General features: G+C 41.5%; 1 protein-coding gene across 1 annotated transcript in view; it reads right to left on the bottom strand.

Moving 5' to 3' along the window:
- The window catches only part of unc119b (unc-119 lipid binding chaperone B), a 51,178-nt gene that overhangs the window by 7,936 nt on the left and 22,635 nt on the right, over nt 1-20,607 (bottom strand). The window contains exons 2-4 of the mRNA XM_068005660.1: nt 11,349-11,462; nt 9,316-9,427; nt 1,586-1,758 (exon numbers count right to left, since the gene is read on the bottom strand). Coding sequence (XP_067861761.1) covers nt 1,586-1,758; nt 9,316-9,427; nt 11,349-11,462 — 399 coding nt within the window. The remainder of the gene's footprint in view (nt 1-1,585; nt 1,759-9,315; nt 9,428-11,348; nt 11,463-20,607) is intronic.

The following is a 20,607-nucleotide window of genomic DNA, read 5'->3' as shown; positions in this document are numbered from 1 at the left end:
AGGTTAAAATTCACTATAAACATTACTTCTTTCACATACTGATTGAATAAATCAGCCTATTTGGTTAATAATTGACCTTGTCTCAAAAAAGTGTTCCGCAGTCTATTGGAAGATTAGTAAAATGCATATGGAAGCACCTCTTCTTCCCCTTGATTCCTGTTGAAAACAGGCACGTTAGAAATTTCAGTGTCCACTAGAATATTAATCTGCCATCTTATCTTCGTTTTTCCTAAGGTTTTCTCTATAGATTGTAAGGACTATCCCACATCCTCACAAAAAATAAAAGTTGAGCAATCACAGGTTATAAACATAAAAATATCATTTTAAAATAAAAGCCCAATTGGAGGTTGATTAAAATGCTTTAGTGTAAATTTTCTAGCACAAAAAAGCTGATTATTAGTAGCATTTTAATTGTGTTTTGCTCGCTAGGTCAATTGGCTGTGTTTTTTTGAGAGGCATGCTATAAGATTTTTAATAAATTGCACTTAGAAATCGCCCTGCTAACTTACTTCAACAAAAATCTAATAAAACCTGACTTGTGTTGCCTCCTCTGTATGGGGGGGTGGTGGGGGGGGAAGAGAAGACAACTCATATTTGAAATTTTCCCAGTCTATGGGTCCAGAATCAAAAAACAATTGTAGGTTACAATAATTTATAGTTTATTCAACATCAAATCTGATGAAAGTCCTTTACCAACTTCAGTGAAAATCCTACAAAACAAAAAGCGTTAGATCAGCAAGTTTTTCCAGTGAATAGCTGGCACACAAAGACAAGAAGCTACCGGGTACAATCCCTGGACTATGTGGCGATAGTTGATCTCAGCTCACCTGATGGTAGGGACTAGAGAGGGAAAAGCTGTAAATGTTTCCTACTCCTCATCGCTACCCAGAGACTCTAACTGGAAGCGCATGAGTATGCATCAAGTGAGGACAGGATTGGGCTCATCTGCTATTCCCCTAATGGTCAAGTATCCTTCCAGTACTCATCGTGAAGGCTCACTTTTGAAGAATGGCCACTTAGGCAAAATACTGGCGGACAACCAGAGCATGTAGAACCATATCCCAGCAAGGAGTCAACACCTTCAGGAGAGAAAATTGCCATGGAAAAAAAATGAAGTTGCAAATTGATATTCAGGTACATCATACTTACATCTGATGCAATGAATTTCTTAGTATGACAGTTTTCAAAGGGGACCCAGAGTATGAAGAGCTTTACTAGCTGAGAGTTTAGCAATGCAGTAATATGTTTAGGAAATTTACACAAGAATGTTTTTTTTAAAAAAAAACATTCAAAAAAGAACATGTGCAGCTCTGAGCATACCCATTTCTCAAAAGGATCAGCATGAGATTAAATTCAGGACATTTGATGTTTTGTTAAAATCTGGTAAAGTTACAATTTACTGATGGTCACAACATAGATTTTCCTACTTCTAGTAAAAGGGATCGATTAACTAGGTTATAAAACATATAAACACATGGTGTGTTTTTAAAAAAAAAACAGAATGGCATCAAGAAATGTGTGAAATAAACCTGTTTAAACTGCAACATCCCCAACAGCATAGCTTATAAAAGCTAGAAATACATACTGATGTCTTCGGAAAGTTGAGGGAATTCATATATGTGTTCGCATGTGTTTCTGCTGTTAGGAATACAGAATCCAAAGTCAAAATCAAAGCTTTTCAGCAGCCGTTCCCTGAAGTAATGTCTTTCAATCATCCTGAAGCTACTTATAGGCTTGTCCCCAACTGTAAATTCTACCCTGTGAAAAAAGGGGGAAAAAGTACTTAAAGATAAAAAGCAGAGCCTAGTAGAATGCTAGAACAGAACATCGATTGCACTTTTAAACCAAGTTATACAATTATATTTTTCTTGTTAAAATCACAGATTAGATATTTTCTCATGTGTTTATCCATGTATTGTAAACATTGCTAGAACTAATCACAGTGCCTTCTAATTCAGTTTCAAAGTGTGCATTGCAGCCATGAAAAAGATTCCAAAACATCCCCCCTTATTTGTGTCAATTGCTCTCAACTCAAAAGTAACAAAATTCAAATGTTACAATGTAAAAGATCTGATCATTTTGAACTCAAAGACTTTAAGTATGCAGGATTGTTTAGTATATACTGTGGGAATCTGGTGCACAAAGCACCTCCATAGAGGTATTTTTATTACTGGGTGAAATGCCCACCGGTACAGTATTTTGCTGATCTCAAGTCACAGATCTGACTTACACTGGTGGGTCTCATACCTTTACGAACCATTAATGCTTTATTAAGGAGCTCAGAATACTTAATGGCAATAGCAGCAGAAGGTGGTTGCCAGATATGTAACCCATCTACACAATGCAGTCAATTGTGGGCCTCATAGTGTATTGGTTAATAAACCCATAGTTGTCAGTTGTCCGATGACCAATTAGTGACAATCCTCCTTTTTGGGGGAGGGGGGGAAGGAGAGGAGAGGAAGGGGAGGTAAACAGGATCTCTGTTCAAACTGGATCTGAAATGACATGCCCGGAGTTGGGACAATGGAACAGAATTGATCCTCTATGGAGGCTCAGTGGAAGGAATACTGTTAGTGGCTGATTTGTCCAGTAGCCCAAATAACCAACAAGAACAACAACTTGCATTTATATAGTGCCTTTAACGTAGTAAAACGTCCCACGCGCTTCACAGGAGCGTTATCAAACAAAATTTAACACTGAACCACATAAGGAGATATTAGGCTTGGTCAAAACCTTGGTCAAAAAGGTAGGTTTTAAGGAGCGTCTTAAAGGAGGAGAGAGAGGTAGAGAGGCAGAGAGGTTTAGGGAGGGAATTCCAGAGCTTGGGCCTAGGCCACTGAAGGCACGGCCGCCAATGGTGGAGTGATGAAAATCGGGTATGCGTAAGAGGCAAGAATTGGAGGAACGCAGAGATCTCGGAGGGTTGTAGGGCTGGAGGAGGTTACAGAGATAGGGAGGAGTGAGGCTGGATGGATTTGAAAACAAGGTTGAGAATTTTAAAATTGAGGCATTGCCGGACCAGGAGCCAATGTAGGTCAGCGAGCACAGGGGTGATGGGTGAACGGGACTTGGTGCGAGTTAGGATATGGGCAGCAGAGTTTTGGATGAGCTTAAGTTTATGAAGGGTGGAAGATGGGAGGCCAGCGAGGAGAGCATTGGAATAATCAATTCTAGAGGTAACAAAGGCATGGATGAGGGTTTCAACAGCAGATGAGCTGAGGCAGGGAGGGAGACGGGCGATGTTACGGAGGTAATCTCCACCAGCCCTACAACCCACTCTTCTGAACTCTCCAATCTCTAACTCTGGCCTTTTGTGCATGTCTCCTCTCTTTGCCCCACCAGTGGCAGTCGTATTTGCAGCCATCTAGGCCCCACGCTCTCAAATTCCCTCTCTAAACCCCTCCATCTTCTTCTCCTCCTCCTTTATGACCCTCCGTAAATCCTACCTCTTTGACCAAGCTTTTGGTCACTCTACCTAACATTTTCTTCTTTGGATGGTGTCCATTTTTTTTGGATTAAACCTGTGAAGCACTTTGGGATGGTTTTCTATGTTAACGGTGCTATATTGTTGAAAGACCCTGGATGGTACTTTTATCATGAATTAGAGGAATTTAGAACATGAAGGAAGGGCGGAGTTGGCATACAAAGATGTACTATGCAGCCAAAAGCATTTGCTTTTTTTAAAAAAAATTGTAGACAAAATTGTTCAAAAGTTTAATTGTGCACGTCAAGAAAATCTGAATTTACTTTAACAGTGTAAAGAACATCGGTTACTAATCAGCACAAGATGACAAGTTCATTATTCCATAAACCGGTCAGCCTGAGCTACACAATATTAGAGAGGACTTCACTTGCAATATTTTCCCACACATACAGCGAGAGCATTGTTGTGTAGAACAGGAATGTTTGATTAGATTAAAAAAAACACATTCAATTTTAATCGTCTTGGCAGGCTTACAAATGTTTTTTTTTAAATGTTCAGGAAAAAGCCTTACAATGGGCTTGATAAATACATCCTACATGTAATTTTTTTTTAAAAACAAAACAACTTAATTGTTCTTCATCTTGACTATGTTCCCAGGCTTAGTTGTCCACTTCCCATTGCTTTCAATGAAACCAAAATGTGTTTTACCAAAGGTTTTACAGCACAAAGGGAGGAAATTCGTCCCATCGTGTATGTGCTAACTCTTTGCTATAACAATCCAAAAGTAACCCCACTGCACTGCTCTCTCCCCATACTCCTGTATCTTCCTTTGCTTCAAATTTTATCCACTCTTCCCTTAAAAGATGCAATAATCTCTGCCTCAACTACTTTCTGTGGCAATGCATTCCATACTCTTGTCAACTTTGGGAAAAGAAATATCTCCTCATCTCTCTCATCACACTTAAATTATGAAAATAGGTTGCATCAACTTGGTTTGTATTCCCTTGAGTTTAGGTTGAAGAGTGATCTAATAGAGGTCTTTAAAATTATAAAGTGAAAGTCTGGGAAGATTGCAGGAGGGCTCCAGCGGGGCGGGAGGGATGGGGCAGGAGGGCTCTAGTGGGGGGGGGGGGGGGGGGGGGAGGGGTGCGGCAGGAGGGCTGCAGCGGGGGGAGGGGAAAGGAGGGCAAGAGCGGGGGAGGGAAAAAGGAGGTGGAATGGGGGGGGGGGTTGGGAAAGAGTACCAACGGGAGGAAGCGGGGAGGAGTGGGGGAGGGAGAGAGGAATGGGGGAACGGAGAGAAGGGACAGAGCGACAGGGTGGGGGGGGGGGGATAGAGAAGAGAAAGTGGGACAGGAAGAATGGGGAGGCAATTGTTACATGATTAAGTCACCCTGGACGCTACTACTGCTGTGCACTAGGACTGTAGTGGGGACAAGCAGCAGGTCACCTCAGGAAATGATTGAGGGATTATGTGGTCAAATTAGGGTCAATAGGCTGTTTCATGATAGACTATGATTTTTATTCCCCAAATTTTTTTTTAATTAACCTGTACAGTGGCTTACATCGTGAGCAAAAATTATGTCATTGTATTAAAAAAATGGCAATTTTCCTGTACAGCCACCAAGGGCTTGGGTCTGGACAGAATTCAGCTGCAGCAACTATTTTTTGATTTGAAGTTACATGCACGTTTAACATTGCACAGCCACTTTGTAATGCCACCTACAGGTGTAATAGGTATTTCAGGGAGATGCAGACACTTCGGGCATGATTTTAAATGGGAAAAACAGGTGGGTTGGGGGCAGGGGTGGCAGAAAATTTTTTTATAATCTAAAACCCGCCCATTTCCGGTTTTCACGGAGGTGGGATGAGGGGCAGGCAACCAACCCGTTCTTAAGAACATAAGAAATAGGAGCAGGATTAGGCCAATCGGCCCCTCGAGCCTGCTCCGCCATTCAATAAGATCATGGCTGATCTGATCCTAACCTCAAATCTAAATTCATGTCCAATTTCCTGCCCGCTCCCCATAACCCCTAATTCCCTTTACTTCTAGGAAACTGTCTATTTCTGTTTTAAATTTATTTAATGATGTAGCTTCCACAGCTTCCTGGGGCAGCAAATTCCACATACCTACTACCCTCTGAGTGAAGAAGTTTCTCCTCATCTCAGTTTTGAAAGAGCAGCCCCTTATTCTAAGATTATGCCCCCTAGTTCTAGTTTCACCCATCCTTGGGAACATCCTTACCGCATCCACCCGATCAAGCCCCTTCACAATCTTATATGTTTCAATAAGAACGCCTCTCATTCTTCTGAACTCCAATGAGTAGAGTCCCAATCTCCTCAACCTCTCCTCATATCTCCGCCCCCTCAGCCTCGGGGATGGGGAGGTCAGGCAGGTCAGTCAATAAAAGCTGCCTCTTAGGAGGCAGGTCAGTCAGTAAAAGCTTTCAAGGCGGCTGCGGGCCTCCATTTTGACAGGATTTTTGTACTTAGTCCCTGGGGGCCGAGATTCCCAGGCCTTCTACTTCATGCCACGAGAGGGGGCAAGAAGGCCTGAAACTGCAGGTAAGTGCCTTAATCACACAGCTTGTGGGCCAGGAGGAGGACTGCTCCCCCCACGCAAAAGAAACCTACCTGCAGTGACCACTCCCATGATCTGCGACCCCCCTTCCCCCATGACCTCAGACCCCCGAACCCCTCTGACTGAACTTCCTGCCTATCACCCCTGACCCCCCCGCCCCCCCATCTAACACTTAGCTGTTCATGTCCTCTTCCTCCTTCTTCTCCCGTCCGACTGAGACCAGCCTGTCAATCAAGCCGGCCTGTCGGGCGGGAAACTGTCAAAAAAGACGTCCTTCCGTCAAAATCGTAGAGATTCCAGGAATCCTGTACTTCCGGTTTACCGTCAGGAATTCCACCCCCCTGCCCCCTCAGCCTCTTCAATAAAATCACGCCCTTAAAATGGAAAATTCCATAAGGAACAGGTGACAATGTATTTTAAGTGGAATGCGGTGACCCACCTACCATTTTTAATATATTAATGGTATTTATGCATATTCATGTAAGTAATTGTTATTCAGATTTTTATCAAAAGATTAATACTCTAAACTGCAAAACTATACTAACACCCCTTACATTCAATGATATGTCTGCATTTCAGTGAAGAGAGCAGCTCAATCTTACGAGATTACACATATTGTGTTGTGTTCCTCTCTCAATCATGTATTTTGTTATTTGAAAACAAAAGCTCTTTGTTCCCGGTCTTTCAAAAATCTACAAAGTCATGCCAGAGAATGGTTTCCAGGATTAATCAGCAAGGTTATCGTGCACACAATAAACTGGATTTATAACTGTACAGCAGTATAATTCAACAATGAACAAAGAACCACTCTTTTCCAGTTGTGCATTTGATTAACGTACAATGGGGATGAAATTCTTTGAGCCTCACTCCATCGTTGGAGGTGCAGCAGAATGGGGCTTCCAGTCACTAGACTGGTCCAGCATTGACCCTGTCCCAAATCCTTTACTGCTCTATTGGGGAAAGTCACTGCAGCTCCTGAATTGCACTGTTGTCGCATACCCTAACAACAATCCATTGTTCTGGACCCACACCAACACATTGAGGCAGTATGTTTGCTTCATGCAGGCGTACTTTATATTGGCCGCAGGAAAAGCAGAACTGGCGGGGAATGTTATGCCATCAGTTCCGCTTCGTTCAAAGGCATCAGGAGAAAAGGGGATGGGAACAAGAAGCACCCTCTCCCTCCAATCAGGATTCCCTACATGCTAAAAAGGAGCAGAGACCCAGTAGAATTGGATCCCATCCTAAATTCTAGCCCTCCTGCCCCAAATCTCCCCCACCCCCATCCCCCGCCACCCACCTGATTTGTGTTCTTGTTCTGCCCAGGAATTTCGGGTCCAATATATTTTTGGTGTGTTGTCCTGTAATAACTGAGCTTAGAGGTGCAGCCAAATATTTTATAAAAATCGGGGAAGGAAAGGACTCCTAGATTAAGCAAAATGGCAGTGATGAGGACTCCATGGTTATGGCTCAACAGCATGTTACTGCTCCTGATTTTGTCCCCAGCATTGTGAAACTATTGGGAGATTTAAATGCTAATGATACTGGCTCACCTCAGGATGCCACACAGAGAAAAAAAAATGGGGGAGGGGGGCGGCGGAAGTATACACATTTCCCAGCGGCAGTGCACGTGATTTACTGCTCAGATGGCTGTCAGCAGAGGTGATTCAATATGGAGCACAATCTCAGAGGATACTGTTTTTATCCCAGTCATTGATGGTATCAAGTTGCAAGCAGTTCCGACTCAGGATTTTCGATTCAGGAACTGTCCCTCTGGATTGGAAAATTGCACATGTCACTCCGCTTTTTAAGAAAGGAGAGAGAGGGAAACCAGGGAATTATAGACCAGTTAGCCTAACATCTGTTGTGGGGAAAATGCTGGAGTCTATGATTAAGGATAGGGTGACTGAACACCTCGAGAATTTTCAGTTAATCAGAGAGAGCCAGCATGGATTTGTGAAAGGTAGGTCGTGCCTGACAAACCTGATTCAATTTTTTAAAGAGGTGACTAAAGTAGTGGACAGGGGAATGTCAATGGATGTTATTTGTATGGACTTCCAGAAGGCATTTGATAAGGTCCCACAAAAGAGACTGTTAGCTAAGATAGAAGCCCATGGAATCGAGGGAAAAGTACGGACTTGGTTAGGAAGTTGGCTGAGCAAAAGGCGACAGAGAGTAGGGATAATGGGTAAGTACTCACATTGGCAGGATGTGACTAGTGGAGTCCCGCAGGGATCTGTCTTGGGGCCTCAATTATTCACACTATTTATTAACGACTTAGATGAAGACATAGAAAGTCTCATATCTAAGTTTGCCGATGACACAAAGATTGGTGGCATTGTAAGCAGTGTAGATGAAAACATAAAATTACAAAGCGATATTGATAGATTAGATGAATGAGCAAAACTGTGGCAAATGGAATTCAATGTAGACAAATGTGAGGTCATCCACTTTGGATCAAAAAAGGATAGAACAGGGTACTTTCTAAATGGTAAAAAGTTAAAAACAGTGGATGTCCAAAGGGACTTAGGGGTTCAGGTGCATAGATCATTGAAGTGTCATGAACAGGTGCAGAAAATAATCAAGGCAGCAAATGGAATGCTGGCCTTTATATCTAGAGGACTAGAGTACAAGGGGACAGAAGTTATGCTGCAGCTATACAAAACCCTGGTTAGACCACACCTGGAGTACTGTGAGCAGTTCTGGGCACCGCACCTTCGGAAGGACATATTGGCTTTGGAGGGAGTGCAGCGTAGGTTTACTAGAATGATACCCAGAATTCAAGGGTTAAGTTACGAGGAGAGATTACACAAATTGGGGTTGTATTCTCTGGAGTTTCGAAGGTTAAGGAGTGATCTAATTGAAGTTTATAAGATATTAAGGGGAACGGATAGGGTGGATAGAGAGAAACTGTTTCCGCTGGTTGGGAATTCTAGGAGTAGGAGGCACAGTCTAAAAATTAGAGCCAGACCTTTCAGGAGTGAGATTAGAAAATATTTCTACACACAAATGGTGATAGAAGTTTGGAACTCTCTTCTGCAAACGGCAATTGATACTAGCTCAATTGCTAAATTTAAATCTGACATAGATAGCTTTTTGGCAAAGGTATTAAGGGATATGGGCCAAAGGCGGGTATATGGAGTTAGATCACAGATCAGCCATGATCTTATCAAATGGCGGAGCAGGCACGAGGGGCTGAATGGCCTACTCCTGTTCCTATGTTCCTATGTAACATTGCACACGAGCTACAAAAAAAGATAGTCATGACTCAATTTTAAGGTTGCTAAAAATAACGAAGTGCACAACTCACGTTGCACCAACTGTTGTCAGTCTCAAGAAGGCAGGAGTGAACTGATAACGAACAAAACGCCCAGAACTGGAATCCATCTCCCCGTTCTCATCATCATTGTCTTCTTCTAGTTCTGAAAGTGTAAATTCAGCATTTATAAACTGGAGTTCAACATGTACATTAAACCATATTTTGGAATACTCTGCTTCACATTTTAAAGAGTTACTGCAGTTAATTTTTTCCAAAAATGATTTAGTTCAGGATTATGATGGAAGTAATGTTCCCCTCATGGATTTTCTCATCTTGGCTCATTGAGACACTAGGACATCCATCTGCAATTGGAGTATGGTGCAGGAATAAAAAGCATTTCATTTTTTGCATGCCAATTCCCCCGCCATAATTTCTAAAAATTTGTTCTGTGGGCAACGCTGCCATGGCCATATTAATTGTCCATCCCTCGTTATCCTGACAAGGTAGTGATGGTCTTTTTTCATAAAATGATTGCTTGTACGGCTAAGTGGCTCGTTAGGCCACTTCAGAGGGCATTAAGAATCAACCACATCATGTGTACTAGTGGGCCAGACTGGGTAGGGTTCCCATCCCTGAAATCAGGCTTTGATGGTCATTTTCTTTTCTGGTGCCCGCCCAGAAATTACCATATTTCAGAATTTGCCATGGTGGGATTGAACTCATGACCTCTTGCCATAATCAATTTACTATCATATCAGAAACTATGCTACCATTTCTCTTCTAAGAGTTTGGTTTTACAGGTGTCATTTACCCTCTAGTACCAACCCAAGTGGCCATTATTCGTGTACAAGCCTTGACGGTTGAGTGGTGGGCAACATATTTGACAATGAGGGGGAAAAGAGACCAAATATGTCTTCACTGGAAGTTCTCACTTCCAGCAGGGGTTACTGGTTAGCAATCAGGAGCACATCCCACCGCCCCCCACCCCCCCAACTAAAACCCAGGAGTGCTGAAACAAATTGTAGTGCCTCTATCAGCACCCCAACTGAAATCAGCACATTCAGTGCAAATTGGGTGTTAAACTTGGGACACTCCTGAGATGTGTGGCTCAATGGTGAGGGAGCCAAAGTACATTCTATGTATTATAGTAAACTCTGATTAGGTAGATGAGTATTGTACCACAGTTTGCTCAGGAGTTTCCAAACAAGCTATGATTACAATAACAAATCTTTGTTGCTGTAAAAAACCTCAAAATCAAAATTGTGATGCACATTCTAATTGAGACACTTTATTTCTAGAAATATATAATCCATCATTCAGGTAAATAATTGAGAAGCTCAGTTACTATTCAGAGGCACACAATTGACTTAGATTACAAAGCATTAGGCTCATAATCTCCTAATCCACAGTTGTGTGCCTCAGTTGGCTCTGGACAAACCTGTTCAGTTTTTGTGAACATTGTAGATTTTGCCAAATAAAGTTTGGATCTTGAAATGCAAAATTAAGTCACTTGTCCCAGACTACAACTGAAAATAATCAGGCACTTCATAATCGCATTTATTAACCTTCAGAATACCTCAGGCAGATGTGATCACTCGCAGGCTAGTGGGACCTAGGAAGCAGTGGGAAATAAATAAAAGCCTTTCAAACTTAAAAAAGTTAGAATTGGATATACTAAAAAAAGTAAGAGAGGGAGAGGACCGAGGGAGAAAGAAGACAGGGCAAGCAGTGGAATTGAATTTTTTTTTTAAACATAGAAATAGGATTTAAAATTTACTTTAGTCACAGAGTAATTAAAGTAATAAAACTACTCCCGACAACATTACAATATTAGTGCACATTTCACAGCCAATTTGCTAAATGAAAATTTTTAAAGTTTCATAGCCTAGAACTCACTGGACCTAGGAATACATTAATGATTAAAAATTTGGCTGGACAGACTAAGCAAATAGTAAATAAAACAACTGAACCACTGACCAAAGCCAGCCGTATTAAACCATACATAATGGGTTATATTCATGAAATCCAACAATAACCTTTCAGCCTTCTGGAATGCAGGAGCCTTCTCCCAAGTGACAACGTACCTGAGGATGGTGGCTTGGCAATCTCAAACAAAATAGTCCCAGTTTCCATGTCTCGAATCTTAAATCGTGTAAAGTCAATGTTGTAAATGTTGTCTTCAGGCTTGCATAAGTAGTCTGAAAGAAAGTAATTTTTACTTTTTTAAAAAAAAAGCTTTACGGATATAATGAAAGCATCAAAAATATGTGAAACTATGTGGCACAAATAGAACATGACTAGTGACTTAGTTGAAGCATTTGATCATGGGTGGAAAATACTATTCACTGTGCACTAAGGAAGCTGGACCAGCCCATAGGAGATGTATAACAATAGCATATAAAAACTGACAGCTATAGTTTAAGAGCTTTAGTGCAAATTATGAAGACTATTTTTGTAATAACTACTTTTGCTAAACTTCTTTTGAGATTGCAGGCCAAGTGTATAATAGATCATTTTAAAAACAGAAAGCAGTCTAACTATCCAGGCATCCATATGAATGCTGGGTAGTTAAGGATAAAAGATAAGCAGAACGGTATTGTGAGTAATATATTTTTGTAGGTACAATATAACCAATTTTACTTGCATATCGCAGTTAAACATCTAGTTTTGCTCTTGCATAAGTGCATCTATATAATTCATGATCTATTACCTTGGAAAATAACTTCTCAAACATCTAGCCCCATTTAAGCAATAGTTATACATACAAAACACAAAACTCTCTCTATAGGACTCTGCTTATCTTTGCTGCATCACTCAGGCACCTCAATAGTCTGTAATGGTTCCTATATTTTCCAATTCGATTGTACTGCAATTGCGAAAAGGGAGTTCAGCAAAAATTGCTTTCATTTTTGCTCAATGTTTTATTAGAAAGAATTCCACTACACAGCAAAGAAAACTCTAATCCAAAGGGAGAACTAGAAAGTGAGCCAGGCTCCCAATTGTCCCCTGTGAAGAGAACTGCTGAATAGAAAAGGTAAATATTTCTAAAAAGCTGAAGTGTGATTTAGAAATGTACAGAGTACACGATAAATCAAAGTAAAAAAAAAACTGGCTTAATTTTTGTTTCCTTTGACTTTCAGAATGCAAATTTGTCAGCTGTGTGTTCACATAATTAAGATGCCAGAAAATTAGTCAGAATAACATGCTTTCCAGCCAACGGTCTCAGAAATTATTAGTCAGATTAGATGAGAACTAGGATTCTTTTCATTCTCCTCTTGCCCCCACCCCATCATTCCCACCAACATTGTTTCCCCTCCATTCAATTCTGGAAGTTTCTGCTGTAAGAAACTGCACACCAGCAGTCACAGCTGCTATACAGACATTGCCAAACTAAAGATACGGACTCCCAACTACTGATGCTTTTTGACAAAACTCCAAAGTTGGGGGAAACAATGCAACACAAAAGCGAAGGTACTGACAAAGTTTAGCATTAAAATTTGCAAGTTTTTTTTAAAAAACTTCTTGAAAATATGATGGATACTCACACTCTTTCTGGAATACCCATTTTGAAAAATCACCAGAAGTCTAACTGGAAGATCTCTCTCCAATTTGGTGCAAGCAGCCGGTAAGATGCTACAAATTAATTTACGGACACACAGAGAAAATGATTTCCAGGACACCTTCTCGTCCCTGATTCCCTCCAAAACTGACAATCAGAATTTGACTGATATTGCTTGGAGATATCTCCATAACTGCCTTCAGTAGGCCTACCAACACTTCCACATTTGATTGGTGCCCCACACATGAAACAGCAATCTCTTGCATGTTCTTTGTTTCTCTCATTAACATTAAGAGAAAGAACAGAATGATTTTGAAGCAGGACTACTCCAACATCTAACACAAGTGAATGGTCTCCATTAACATTGTAAAAAGTCCTTTCACTCATGATCCACCTCCATTTTCTTGCTCTCCAACGAGCAAAACAAAAAGAAAATCATAAATCCCGAAGTCTGGGAGAGAAGAACTTCCATTTACATTGCACCTTTCACGTAAACAAAACATCCCAAGGTGATTTAAAGGTGGAGTGGTACACACTGAGCAGAAAGCAGTTGCGAAGTTACCAGAAGTGGCAGAAGTACAGTTGACGAAGTCTTGAGGCAGCTTTGAAGAAGAAAACTGGTCGCGAAGAGGTAGAGTTCAGAGTGTAGCAGCATGATGGCTGAAGGCTCCATCACCATTTGGCAGAGTGGAAGAAAAAGTACAGTAGACCAGAGTCGGAACAGCAGGCGGTGCATGTTGCAATGCAGGGTTGGAGGAGATTACAAAAGCAGGGTGGAGAAAAGCCACGGAGGGCTATGAAGACAAGGCCTTTGAAATCAATATGCTACAGGAACACGAACTCAGTGGTTGGCAAATACAGGGGTGAACATGTGTATGACTCTTTGTCTAGATAAGTCGCAGTTTGTATAGGATACAGCTGAGGGAGGTCAGGAGAAGAATGTTGAAGATCTCAAGTTATGAGTCCAGGGGTGGTGGGAGTAAATTAGAAGCATAGGGAGGTGATATCCCAGAGATGGAAGTATGTGATGATCTTGATGAGGAGCAAGAGAGAGGAGACATAAAAAATTAATGCGACTTTTACAATGCACTGACAGGTGTAGCACTGTTTCAGTTTTCATAATGTGGAGATGCCGGTGATGGACTGGGGTGGACAAATGTAAGGCGTCCCACAACACCAGGTTATAGTCTAACAGCTTTATTTGAAATCACAAGCTTTCGGAGCTTTGCTCCTTCGTCAGGTGAAGTGAGGAGGAGTTGCATAAAGGCACAGCATAAATAGTCAGAACAATGCCTGGTGATTACAATCTTTCTAACTGCCCTTTATCACACCTCGGTAGACAGATAATCACAGCAATCCAAGCAGTGTTCAAACAGGTTAGTCAGGGAAACATTACATCCAAGAATACTGAGGTGGGGTCACCAGGGGTCAAATGTAGCAGATGCTGGGGTTTGTATTAAAAACGGCCGCATCTGTGTATGGAGAACAAGCCAACTACGACTTGAGTCTGGATGACTCTATGTCAGGTGGGATTACATGTAGCGTGACATGAACCCAAGATCCCGGCTGAGGCCGTCCTCATGGGTGTGGAACTTGGCTATCAATTTCTGCTCGACGATTTTGCGTTGTCGTGTGTCTCGAAGGCTGCCTTGGAGAACGCTTACCCGAAGATCAGAGGCTAAATGTCCTTGACTGCTGAAGTGTTCCCTGACTGGGAGGGAACCCTCCTGTCTGGCGATTGTTGTGCGGTGTCCGTTCACCCATTGTCGCAGTGTCTGCATGGTCTCGCCGATGTACCATGCTCCAGGGCATCCTTTCCTGCAATGTATGAGGTAGACAACTTTGGCCGAGTCACAGGAGTATGAACCATGTACCTGGTGGAGCATCGACGATATTTTCTTCCTGTGGACCCACGGCGAAGAATCACTGAAGAGACTACACGATAACATCAACAAGTTCCATCCCACCATCAAACTCACCATGGACTACTCCTCAGAATCGGTTTCATTCTTGGACACACGAATCTCCATCAAAGACAAACACCTCAGCACCTCACTCGACCGCAAGCCCACGGACAACCTCACTATGCTCCACTTCTCCAGCTTCCACCCTAACCACGTCAAAGAGGCCATCCCCTATGGACAGGCCCTGCGAATACACAGGATCTGCTCAGACGAGGAGGAACGCGATGGACACCTACAGACGCTGAAAGACGCCTTCGTAAGAACGGGATACGACGCTCGACTTGTCGATCGACAGTTCGGACGGGCCACAGCGAGAAATCGCATAGACCTCCTCAGAAGACAAACACGGGACACAACCAACAGAGTACCCTTCGTCGTCCAGTACTTCCCCGGAGCGGAGAAACTAAGCCATGTTCTCCGCAGCCTTCAACATGTCATCGATGACGACGAGCACCTGGCTAGGGCCATCCCCACGCCTCCACTACTCGCCTTCAAACAGCCACCTAACCTCAAACAGACCATCGTTCGCAGCAAATTACCCAGCTTTCAGTAGAACACCGTCCACGACACCACACAACCCTGCCGCGGCAACCTCTGCAAGACATGCCAGATCATCGACACAGATACCACCATCACACGAGAGGACACCACCCACCAGGTACATGGTTCATACTCCTGTGACTCGGCCAACGTTGTCTACCTCATACATTGCAGGAAAGGATGCCCTGGAGCATGGTACATCGGCGAGACCATGCAGACACTGCGACAATGGGTGAACGGACACCGCACAACAATCGCCAGACAGGAGGGTTCCCTCCCAGTCAGGGAACACTTCAGCAGTCAAGGACATTTAGCGATCTTCGGGTAAGCGTTCTCCAAGGCAGCCTTCGAGACACACGACAACGCAAAATCGTCGAGCAGAAATTGATAGCCAAGTTCCATACCCATGAGGACGGCCTCAGCCGGGATCTTGGGTTCATGTCACGCTACATGTAATCCCACCTGACGTAGAGTCATTCAGACTCAAGTCGTAGTTGGCTTGTTCTCCATACACAGATGCGGCCGGACCTGCTGCGATTTCCAGCAAAAAAAAGTTATCTGTTTTTAATACAAACCCCAGCATCTGCTACATTTGACCCCTGGTGACCCCACCTCAGTATTCTTGGATGTAATGTTTCCCTGACTAACCTGTTTGAACACTGCTTGGATTGCTGTGATTATCTGTCTACCGAGGTGTGATAAAGGGCAGTTAGAAAGATTATCTGTAATCACCAGGCATTGTTCTCTGACTATTTATGCTGTGCCTTTATGCAACTCCTCACTTCACCTGATGAAGGAGCAAAGCTCCGAAAGCTTGTGATTTCAAATAAAGCTGTTGGACTATAACCTGTTGTGCGACTCCTTAAATCAGTTTTCATAGCAATACAAATGAGAGCCACATTTACTTTTTTATACCGTTATTAAGTTGAATAAGGCATAGCTCCACAAGCTATTCACTGGCCTCCTGCTCCTAATGTTTTTCTTCCCATAGTTACTAAGAGATGTAACTCCCAACACTAATCCCTTTCCTTCTTTTGCTGGAGAGCAAAAAAATAGGAGGGGGAGTATTACTGAATCTCAGCTGAACATCCCAGTGGTAGGCAAACCTAAAGAAGCCTACAGGCACGAGAAAGTGCAAAAACCACAGATGAGGGCAAGGTAACCACCAAAAGCCCTTGGGTCATATTATGAGTGCCTGTACTACTGTTCCAGTTAAGTCAATTGAATGCCCTTTCCAAAAGTGGGGCTCAGCATTCTTACCATTTTCACCAACTCTACAATGTTTAGGTAAACCATACAACATAGGATAAAAGCAATTGCTGTAATGATTTGTTTTGCTCCTGTTCCCCAGTTCTGAAAGGTTTGTTGCTGCTTTGTCTGATCAAGCACCAATTCCAAGCAAGACAGTCCTTGGGAACCTACACGGGATGTACTTGCATGCAGCCGAAGCTGAGCTGCCTAGTAATCCGCCCACCCATCCCCCAAAAGGGGAAGTTCCACTCTTCCATCTTCTGAAAATCTTGATTGCCATGCCATGTTGAAGCAGCATCACACTCAGACACATTTAGTCAGTTTTGTGGCCCTACATATATGGCACAAATTAATAAAAGTTTATTCTTATAAAAAGTCACACTTATTTTTATGCAATTTGCTCTGTGCAATACTTAAAATCCCAGGTGGTTTCTAAGGTGCAGGATGTATAAGTATTTCTCTGGATCACCTTCAGCCTCGGTAATAGGAGTCAGGCTGAACATGGGCAGGAACACACAGCCACTCGTAAACAAAACCCTGAAACTGGATGGGAACTTAGTTACACATTTTATTTTGATTGTCATAAGGCCAAATTAAGGTCCACAGCCTTTTAATATACAGCCATTCTAAAATAGGAAACAATATTTGGTAGAAGAAAATATCCCTTTTCTGCACAGTTTGTATTTATTTTAAACCAACACAATGAGATTTCTTTTTAAATTAAGGTTCCATTTATTTTTTAAAAACCATTTTCACTGCATCAGTAAGGATAAAATTGGCAAAAATGTTTCAAATCTTTGTTCACCAGGAAAAATGCTTCCTTTTACCACCACAGTAAATTTTCTGCATCTGCAGGAAAGTTTAATAACTATCTTCCTTTCTTACATGTTGTGGAAAATGGTAACCAAAGCTTAATTTCATTCAAAATACGAAAGAAGGGCTCGAGAATTTCTCATTTCTCAATGGAGTAGACCTGCAATTTGTGCAGTTTACAGATTTGTTAATGGTGCCATGTATCTATCCACAAACCTTGATATAAAAGGGGTCTGTCAAGTGCAAAATCAGTTCAGACAGCTGTGCAGGACACCACTCTACATGAAGTTTGAGTGTATTTAAATAAAACAAATGTTGGGGATTGCCTATAATGGCAGATTGCAAACAGATGTAGTGTTAGCACGAATTAATACAATGTCTATTTCAAATCAGTCAATATTAAAATACAGCAACAATACATTGTTAATGAGAACTGACATGTTCAATATCAGTTATTACATCAGAACAGCAGACACAACAAAAACATTCCTGATCTTTTCCAGTTGGACATGTGTCAGCTGCACTGACAGCTCTGCATTGTACGTACCCTCTCAAGCGAGGAACTGCAAATCAGGTCTTATGTCAGACTAATAATCCCGAATCCTATTTACTAACATGAATTCATCCAGTCCTTCTTTAAAACCTGCCATGGTTTTCTGTTCCACCACCTCTGCTGGTAATTCGTCCACTAATTCCATCTCCTTTCTTCTGGAAAAAATTACACCTAAATTTCTTATTTTCATTTGACCAACGTTGGGGGACTATCCTGATGAGTACACCTCCGCATCATACCAGGAAGTGCACTCTACCACTGCAAAAAGTCCAATTTTTTTTCTTCCAAATTAAATTCAGGTTGAAACACAACAAAAAACCTTTATTTTTCCATGGTGGCACGCTGGAAAGAAGCCCATGGAAAACGCTACAGATCACACCATCTCCAACCACGGCCATAAGGCATACACAAGAAAATCTTAACATTCAACACATGTGCTTTATGGGAAAAAAAATCACATGGGATTGAGAAGTCTGCCAATTTTCTGGTGAATTTTCAATAAAAACTGTAAAAGAACCATCTTCATAGACACTATGAGGATAGATTGGAGACTACACATTAAAAACACTGTACTATTGAATAGCACTCCACAATAGTATTTTAAAAGCAACAGCTTTATGACCAACAATGTAAGCACCATAGCACATGCATTTTCTATTTTGCCCGACAGACAGTTCTAGATTTGTAAATAGTCCAATCACCGCAGTTTTAAAAAAGGCAAAAACAATCAGCTGTAGTTGATTGGACTTGCACATGTAATACAGTTAAAGACAGCTAAAAATGTGCTTGTTGCAGAAAACAAACAATATTGGTGAGAGAGGCCTAGTTGTGGTCATGTACAGTGTACAGTATGAGCTGACAATTTCTGTAGGCAGTTGCTACAATCCACTGTTTTACAGGATGTATATTAAGAATCCTACAATGCTAAAATATTTAATAGAAAAGTTGCATTGAAAAGGCACACTTGCACACATGCCATTTTTATAAACAAACATAGGACAGCAAAAAGATTCCATTGAACTATTACTTGCCTAGATTCATACATTTCTGATGAGCCAAGCAACAAAAAGTTTGTTCTGACGAAAGGTCTTTGACCTGAAATGTTAACTCTGTTTCTTTCTCCACAGATGCTGCCTGACTTGCTGAGCTTCTCCAGCATTTTCTGTTTTTATTTCAGATTTCCAGCATCCGCAGTATTTTGCTTTTGAACAAAAAGTTTGCATTATTCTACAAAACCCAATATACCAAACACTTAACTTACAAACCGCATTATACTATACCAAGCAATGATATATAGTAATGCTTCTAGGTGTTGCAACAGTAATTGCCTGTACAGGCAACTCCTGTTGCAACACCTAGTAGCATCACTTTTGACAAGAAAAGGGACAGCTCTATGCAAATACAAACACATACACATACATGGGATTTCGGTCACCAGCCTATTTTCCTAAGATTTCTAACTGTAAAGAGGCATTTGTCCTGTTAGCACCTATCTAAACATTAGACATGGATAGGGAGTGCACTGGATTATCATTCCCCTTCCTCCCCCCTCCCCCCGACTTTAAAACAGCTTTTAAAAAAATAACTACACTCGCTGCAGTTATACTGTACATTGTTAATATCGCAAGTCAATCCCACACCAGCAGAGGAAGACTACAAATCTTCAGTCAGAACAGCCCGAAGGATCATGCTGCTCTGAAGCAAGATCTACACTATAAGCTGGGGCATTCAGGAATCTGAGGGAATCACACCAGCAGATCACCACTGATAGTAAATTACTTCACTTAGGGAGGGGCTGAGAAAGTAAATTATTCCCCTGAATGAAGTTTCAAGTATCTGTAGAACTGCACAATTATTGGATATGTTCATGGTCGCAGGTACGGAAGGATTTCTGAAAGAGTTTCAAATCATTCAAAGTATGAAATTTGGATACTCGCACATTACATTACAAAGATCAAAAGAAATCTAACTTCCATTATGCTAACAGCATAAAATATTTCCCACATAATTACAATTAACAACTAAATGTCTAGAGTCCAAATAGTGCAGTGATTTTTTAATATTAAATGCAGACAGGAAGGCTTGGCTGGTGCCAACTTATCTTGCATCGGTAATTATATTATATCCCCAGTCCTCAATCAACACCTTTTTAACTCAACCAACATTAAAAGGAGCTGAATACTTTCACTTTAATAGAAAAGAAGCTTACTAAGATTGAAGACATCACCAAAATGTTTATCGTCAGCATTGTACAGTAGAAAGGTTTTTTCTTTGCTGCAACCTCATAATGATCTTTACATTATATAAGTCAATGTGGTGTTATACAAGTCCATGGTGGACCAGCCTAGCTGTTTGAAGAGCCAATTTAATAACTTCAGTTATGGCAAAGTTGGTAAAAGATCAGGTCAACAATTTTTTTTTAAAATTGCCACATCCTACATTATCAAAGCTTGATTTTAAGAATGGCATATATAGGTAAACTTTCAATTTTAGGGTTAAACCTGATTAAACCCATCAGCGACCCCCTCCCCACCCATTAAACTCAACAAAACCTGAAAATGTCACTGTTGATATGAAGTTCTGGTTTGACATTCCCTGCATGGCACAGCAAGCATAGTAAGCCACTCTGTTGTATCAAACTGCTAGAGAGAAAAATGAGAATC

Source organism: Heptranchias perlo, chromosome 25 (assembly GCF_035084215.1).
Source record: "Heptranchias perlo isolate sHepPer1 chromosome 25, sHepPer1.hap1, whole genome shotgun sequence".
Classification (NCBI taxonomy): Eukaryota; Metazoa; Chordata; class Chondrichthyes; order Hexanchiformes; family Hexanchidae; genus Heptranchias; species Heptranchias perlo.
The sequence above is the reverse complement of the archived record's forward strand: the minus strand, read 5'-3'. Positions and strand labels throughout refer to the sequence as shown.